Source organism: Arachis ipaensis, chromosome B08, assembly GCF_000816755.2.
Source record: "Arachis ipaensis cultivar K30076 chromosome B08, Araip1.1, whole genome shotgun sequence".
Classification (NCBI taxonomy): Eukaryota; Viridiplantae; Streptophyta; class Magnoliopsida; order Fabales; family Fabaceae; genus Arachis; species Arachis ipaensis.
Window position 1 is genome coordinate 128049382 of NC_029792.2, and position 7748 is coordinate 128057129.

Sequence of the window (7748 nt, forward strand, 5' to 3'; positions counted from 1 at the left end):
ACACAAAAAAGAAGAAAAAAGTGGAGAAAATGAAAAAGTCTAACCAAGATAAAAACCGCATGCGCAAACTGTTTTGATGTCCAAATAAAACAAAAATGACGCTGCATTTGCTTTTATTGCGCATCAAAATCAAACGCCGTGGTTTTTCTTGTGTCTAGCGTGGCATTAGATGCTACTAGCTATTTCTAACTTATAATACTGGTGAAGTGGTGATACTTTGGAGGTTGTAGCAAGGTAGTTTTTCTTTAGTGACATGCTTCTTTTCAAATTTTGGCATAAATTTTATAAAAAATTCTCTCGTATCTAATAAAATATCCTATAAATATAAAGAGTGTGTTTGGAAAGTATTCAAGTGAGAAAAAAAATTCTTTTTTTTTAAATGAATTCTAATTCTATTTTAGATTCAAATTCATGATTTAAAAGATAAAACAATTAATTGTATGAAAGAAATGAATTGTGTGTTTTTTTATTATTTTGTCTTTGTAGTTTTTTTATTTGTCTTTATTTATTTATTAGGAATAATTTTGACATTTCAATCTTTAGTAATGATAAAATTGTAAATGAGACTTTTTTTAGTCTGATTTAGTTTGAACACTAAGCTGAGAATTAGAATTCTCTTCAAAATTAAAAATTATACTTTTATTGTATTCTAAATTACAGAAAAAAAAATATTTTCTTGTGAAAATTCTACACACTCAAAGTGAAATACCCACTTGAAGGTATGTTATTTTTTTGTTAATCCTTGTGCCTCTTTGACCACGACCATTATTTTTAATCTGTAGAGCCATCGATTATCGATTATCGATTATTTGTAGTCATAAATTGTTTTTAGTCATTTAATCTAGGAAGGAATTTTTTTTTACTAAGCGATGTCATGTATATGATGAAATCCGATAACTTCGCTATCAACTACTACAATTTTTTTATTTTATTACAATTTTTAATTAATCAATGTTTTTTTGTTGCTTACGGATCTTTTTAGTTCCACAGACTAAAAATTAATCTGTCGTGAATTTAATCTTCATTTAAAAATTTGTTGTTTGCCAATAAATTAATGCATGTATAAGATAGATTCGAATTCAAATGAACTAATTACTCCATTAATCCAAATTAATTTTATATTAATCAATGTTAATATTTCCATTAATAGCAAAACTTCATTGATTCTCATAAATGGTCCAATTTAATTCGTAAATCTAAGGTATTATTTAGATGTAAGATGAAAAAAGAGAAAAAAAATTGAAAAAAAAAGAAAATAAAAAGAAAGAAAATAGAAGCAAATAAAAGTGGATTTTTTTGTTGAGATGAAAAAAAAAAAGTAAAAAAAAGAAAAAATTATAATAAAATAAAATTATATTAATACTCTTATCTATATTATATATAAGTTATAATTTATTATTGCTTTTTTCATGTTACACAAAAAATAAATTTGTAATTTATTAATTTTTCATCAATTTTTTTTTGCATGATTGAAGGAAAAATTTTAACATGGATCTCACATCAATTTTTTTCTCTTCCCCCTAACTTCTCTTCTCATCCTATCAAAGAAAAAAATTTACTTTTTTATTTATTTTTTTTCTAAATTTTTTTCCTTCCAAATTTCTTTAATCCAAACATAGTGTAAATCTTTGATTGCCATCCGATCCGTGAAAATGGAATAAATTAAAAAAATAATACTATATATTTAAAGCTTTTTATTAACCAAGTTAAATTAAATTAATTTAACATAACAAAAATCAGTTATACTAATATTATTTTAAATTACCAAGAAACAATAGTTCAAATGGCATAGTCTTCTCATACTCAATTAAAAAATTGCGGGTTCGAGTCTTCATATCTTCGATAAAAAAAAATATTATTTTAAATTTTATTATTTAATTTAATTAAATTTGGTTCATAAAAAAATTTGAATGCAAAACATTACTCAAATTAAAAATAAAAGTGGTCCAAAACTCCAAATCAAACAACTAGCAAATGGAATAAAAAGCCGCAAATACTGCTACGACAATTGAAAAAAAATGGAGTTAGAATGTGTGAAGAAGATGTTAGAGAAAGGAATGGAAAGAGCATCAGTTGTAGATGGATTGCCATGGAAGTTCATAGAACATTTGTGTATGAATGGCCTCCAAATTCATCTCATGGAGCCTGCCCATGTGCTTTGCTCCATGAACATAACGCCACGTTTACTCGTAATAATTATAATCTATACTCTTATCTAATTAAATTATTATTGCTTTATTATGAGAATTGTTCTTTCTTTCTTTCTTTCATTGTTGTGTAGAATTCTAACAACTCTTTTCACGGTGGCGCCGCCGCTTTGCTGGTGGATGTGGTGGGCGCAGCAGTAATTCCATCCCCCATGACTTCCGGAGTTTCTGTTGAGATCAATGTTTCATACTTTGATGCTGCCTATCTCCATGTTAGTGTCCATCACATTTATTTATATTTATATACATCTTTTTTTTTTAAATTAAGAAGAGAAAATACTCATTTTGGTCCTGAAGTTACACTCGAGTCTCAATTTAGTTCTTGAAGTTTCAATTGTCTCAATTTAGCTCCTGAACTTTTTAAATTTTAATCACGTTAGTTCCTACAATGGTTTCTGTCACAGAGTCAATTGAAAAGTTTGGAGACAAAATGGAGGCAATTAAAACTTTAAGAACTAAATTGAGACTCGAGTGTAACTCCAGGCACCAAATTGAGTATTATCTCAATTAAGAATTATACTGAAATTCGCGATTTTTAAGTGGATATGAAAAATTATATTATTTAAACTATAATTTACTGGCATATTTATATACATGTTATTGTTTGGTTGGTGACTTATTTTATGATTTATAATCATTTTTTTCTTTTCTTAAAATAAAAAAACAAAAAAACAAAAGGAGGTGACCTTTAGATTGAATAAATTTTTTACTGAAACAGATTTCTGAAAGATTTTCATTCCCCATACCCGTAATATGAGGCTATTTATTTGCCTATTTTTTTCAGTGAGTTTTTTTATATGATTTTTTTAAAAATTTTAAATAATAAATTAGACTCACAGATTTAAAAAATAATAAAATTTGTATTGAAAAATTTTTTTACCGTAAAACAGATTAGAGGATCTAATTTTCACATTTAAAAATTTTTTTAATACTAAAATATAAATTTAATCCTCGAATTTGCATGTTTAAAAAAAAATTAAAAATCACAAATTCGAGGTTTAAATTTGTGATCTCCACATAAAAAATATCCCAAATCTCAATATGGTTGAAAAATATTACTAAAAGCAAACGCCAAAATTAAAAAGCGTATTTATTTTTCTTGTTTTTGTAAAAATTGTTGTATAGAAATTAAATTGTATAAAAATTAAACTGAATATAACTGCATATCAAAAATCATATATTAAAATCAGCTACTAAATGAATTATTAGTATAAAATATACATTAAAATACACAATACACATTAAAAATAAATTAAATAACACATATATTTATACATAAATACATAATAATTAATTTTAGTATATAAATATTATTTTTGATAAGCAATATTGATTTTTTGTTTGATGTTTTTATTTAGGAGGAGATTGAAATCGATGCAAGGCTTCTACGTTTCGGAAAGGCTGTAGCTGTTGTTAGTGTGGAGTTTAGAAAGAAAAAGAGTGGCAAAATTTTTGCTCAAGGTCGACACACCAAATATCTTGCCCTTGCCAGTAAGTTATGATATCAAACATGTCATTGAATAAGCCACCAAATATATATTTTTTGATGATTAAAATTGTGGGAGACATTGTTCTTGCAATTTCAGGAGTTAAGTTGTTATTGTTACGAGTAAGATTGTTATAGGAGAAAAAAAAATGTAAGATCAGGTTCTTCTAAGTTCTCCCAATGTGGCTAATTTTTTTTAAGAATGGACGAAGATGGTGTGTTATCTACTAGAATGATTAGTTTGCGTGTTTTTTTTTTTTTTTAATATGGAAAGTAATTTTTTTTAAAATTTTAATTAATAAAAATTCCATCCCCCATGACTTCCGGAGTTTCTGTTGAGATCAATGTTTCATACTTTGATGCTGCCTATCTCCATGTTAGTGTCCATCACATTTATTTATATTTATATACATCTTTTTTTTTTAAATTAAGAAGAGAAAATACTCATTTTGGTCCTGAAGTTACACTCGAGTCTCAATTTAGTTCTTGAAGTTTCAATTGTCTCAATTTAGCTCCTGAACTTTTTAAATTTTAATCACGTTAGTTCCTACAATGGTTTCTGTCACAGAGTCAATTGAAAAGTTTGGAGACAAAATGGAGGCAATTAAAACTTTAAGAACTAAATTGAGACTCGAGTGTAACTCCAGGCACCAAATTGAGTATTATCTCAATTAAGAATTATACTGAAATTCGCGATTTTTAAGTGGATATGAAAAATTATATTATTTAAACTATAATTTACTGGCATATTTATATACATGTTATTGTTTGGTTGGTGACTTATTTTATGATTTATAATCATTTTTTTCTTTTCTTAAAATAAAAAAACAAAAAAACAAAAGGAGGTGACCTTTAGATTGAATAAATTTTTTACTGAAACAGATTTCTGAAAGATTTTCATTCCCCATACCCGTAATATGAGGCTATTTATTTGCCTATTTTTTTCAGTGAGTTTTTTTATATGATTTTTTTAAAAATTTTAAATAATAAATTAGACTCACAGATTTAAAAAATAATAAAATTTGTATTGAAACATTTTCTTACCGTAAAACAGATTAGAGGATCTAATTTTCACATTTAAAAATTTTTTTAATACTAAAATATAAATTTAATCCTCGAATTTGCATGTTTAAAAAAAAATTAAAAATCACAAATTCGAGGTTTAAATTTGTGATCTCCACATAAAAAATATCCCAAATCTCAATATGGTTGAAAAATATTACTAAAAGCAAACGCCAAAATTAAAAAGCGTATTTATTTTTCTTGTTTTTGTAAAAATTGTTGTATAGAAATTAAATTGTATAAAAATTAAACTGAATATAACTGCATATCAAAAATCATATATTAAAATCAGCTACTAAATGAATTATTAGTATAAAATATACATTAAAATACACAATACACATTAAAAATAAATTAAATAACACATATATTTATACATAAATACATAATAATTAATTTTAGTATATAAATATTATTTTTGATAAGCAATATTGATTTTTTGTTTGATGTTTTTATTTAGGAGGAGATTGAAATCGATGCAAGGCTTCTACGTTTCGGAAAGGCTGTAGCTGTTGTTAGTGTGGAGTTTAGAAAGAAAAAGAGTGGCAAAATTTTTGCTCAAGGTCGACACACCAAATATCTTGCCCTTGCCAGTAAGTTATGATATCAAACATGTCATTGAATAAGCCACCAAATATATATTTTTTGATGATTAAAATTGTGGGAGACATTGTTCTTGCAATTTCAGGAGTTAAGTTGTTATTGTTACGAGTAAGATTGTTATAGGAGAAAAAAAAATGTAAGATCAGGTTCTTCTAAGTTCTCCCAATGTGGCTAATTTTTTTTAAGAATGGACGAAGATGGTGTGTTATCTACTAGAATGATTAGTTTGCGTGTTTTTTTTTTTTTTTAATATGGAACGTAATTTTTTTTAAAATTTTAATTAATAAATCGGACTATCCGATTTGAGTGATAATAAAATTTATAAAGAAATCGAATGTTCTAATTTTATGTAGACTAAATTTTAGAATTTTAGAGTACAAAAATCGAAAAGTCAATTTCACAAAATATAATTTTAAAATTTTTTAAGTTACAAATCGAACCTTTCGATTTAAATTTGGTGTAACTAAATAAATTTTATGGAAGTATGGAATTATCATGTTCTAAGAACCTCTTAAAATTATAATTTTAGATGATTATTAATCTCTATTGATTACCATCTAACTATTTAAATAGGGTTGAAATCAATTATTTATCAAGATTTAGGATATATTTTCGTATTTTTTTAGAGTTAATATTTATGAGTTGTGAATAAAAGATGAATTTTGTTTTAACTTTAATGGTTAACTATAAAATAGAAAATGTTAGTGCCAACAATATTAGTGAAAAGAAAATGAAGAAGAGTTTTGTTTATAATATAAAACAGAGGTACTAAAAAATATTGCTTGCCTAATATTTTTCTTATAAAATTTTAAACCATATCTATTGCCTAAAATTGCCACTAAAAGAGTAAATGGTACACTCATCTCAATTTTTCTTTTAACAAAGAAGAACTTGAACTATATTATTTTTGTTTATGAAAAATGTTGAATTTATTATTTTTGTTCATCATTTTTATTCATTAGTCTACTTTTTTTAATCTAATAATTTAACAATATATTTTAACTTATATTTTTAAATATGAATTTAGAAATCATAATTTCTTTTGTCTTTAAAAATTATAAGTTTATTAAAATGTTTGTAAAATTATATTTTTTAATATTTAATAATTAAAAACAAAAATAAATATTAGCGGACTTTAGGATGGGATAGAAATTTGGCTGCGTTTGTTTATAGAGATAGGACATTGAGATAGGGATACAGAGACACAAAATCGTGTTTGGCAGAGGAGACATGGACAGAGACAATGTGTCTAGAGACACTGAATTAGTGTATTTTGTGTCCATCCTGACAGGAAGGACACAGAGACACTAACAAGGGACACAATTTATTTTTTATTTTTTTTCATTATTCTTGTTAATTTTTCATAATTATATTTTTTATTATTATATTTTTCATCTCAAATTTTTTAATGAAAAAAAATGAAAATAAATTGAATTTTCATAATTTGCTCTAGTTTATCGCCAAACAGAATACAAGAACACAAAATTTTGTGTCTCTATCCATCAGTGTAGTGTCTTGTCTTATCCTATTCTCAGTGTCTTGTTCTGCTCTTGAAAACAAACGCAGCGAGACAGACTACAATCAAATGGCGTGCTTTTGGTGGAGCGAGACGGGACGGCCTTTTGCCACCCCTAATTATGAAAAAAGAGGTAAATACCAAATCGGTATAAAAAAAATTATGACACTAACAAAATAGTACCTGAATTTTTTTATTAACAAAATAGTCCTTGAAAAATTTTAAAATTTAACAAAATTGCCAAACTATAAAAGGAGGATGTCACAGTAAATGAAAAACGTTGATATGACCGTCGAAGAGAACTTCGATGATGGCAAAGAGTTTCGATGTTTCCAGTGGAAGGAAACGCAACGACGAGGTGCTGCCATGTCGAAGGCCGGAGGGGATGCAGAAGGAACACAACGGCATGTTGAAGAAGAAGATAAAGCGGCGAACACGAGAACGCGACGAGGTATTGCCATGGCTGAAGCGTTTTGAAGAAGAAGGAGCGGCGAACAAAAAAAAACGTGACGAAGTGCGGCAGTGTGTCATGGCGATCTTCTTCTTCTGCTACTGTAGCGGAAGGGGACGCAGTAACATGTTCAAGAAGAAGAAGAAGCAGCGAACACGAAGAAAAAGAAAAAGAAGATCGTCGGAGCTTTCTGCCATTATCAGAACTCTCTTTCGATGGTTACATTAACGTTTTTCATTCACTATGATGTCATTCTTTTATGATTGAGTGTCTTTGTCAATTTTTAAAATCTTTTAAAAATTATTTTATTAACAACAAAAATCAGGTATCATTTTATCATTATCAGAATTTTTTAGATACTAATTTAATATTTACTTCTATAAAAAAAATAAGATTATATTTTAATTCATCTAAAAAGGTACG

At 26.4% G+C, this 7748-nt stretch overlaps 1 protein-coding gene across 2 annotated transcripts in view; it reads left to right on the plus strand.

The window, feature by feature from the left end:
• Positions 1938-7748, plus strand: part of LOC107612495 (acyl-coenzyme A thioesterase 13-like) — a 6418-nt gene continuing 607 nt past the window's right edge. The window contains exons 1-4 of one of the 2 annotated variants that reach the window (XM_021110164.1): positions 1938-2189; positions 2282-2383; positions 4034-4069; positions 5216-5348. In XM_021110164.1, coding sequence (XP_020965823.1) covers positions 2019-2189; positions 2282-2383; positions 4034-4069; positions 5216-5348 — 442 coding nt within the window. In that variant the 5' untranslated portion in view covers positions 1938-2018. Of the gene's footprint in view, positions 2190-2281; positions 2420-3565; positions 3952-4033; positions 4070-5215; positions 5349-7748 lie in introns of those variants that run through there. The other variant, XM_016314185.2, reaches the window with a different exon arrangement.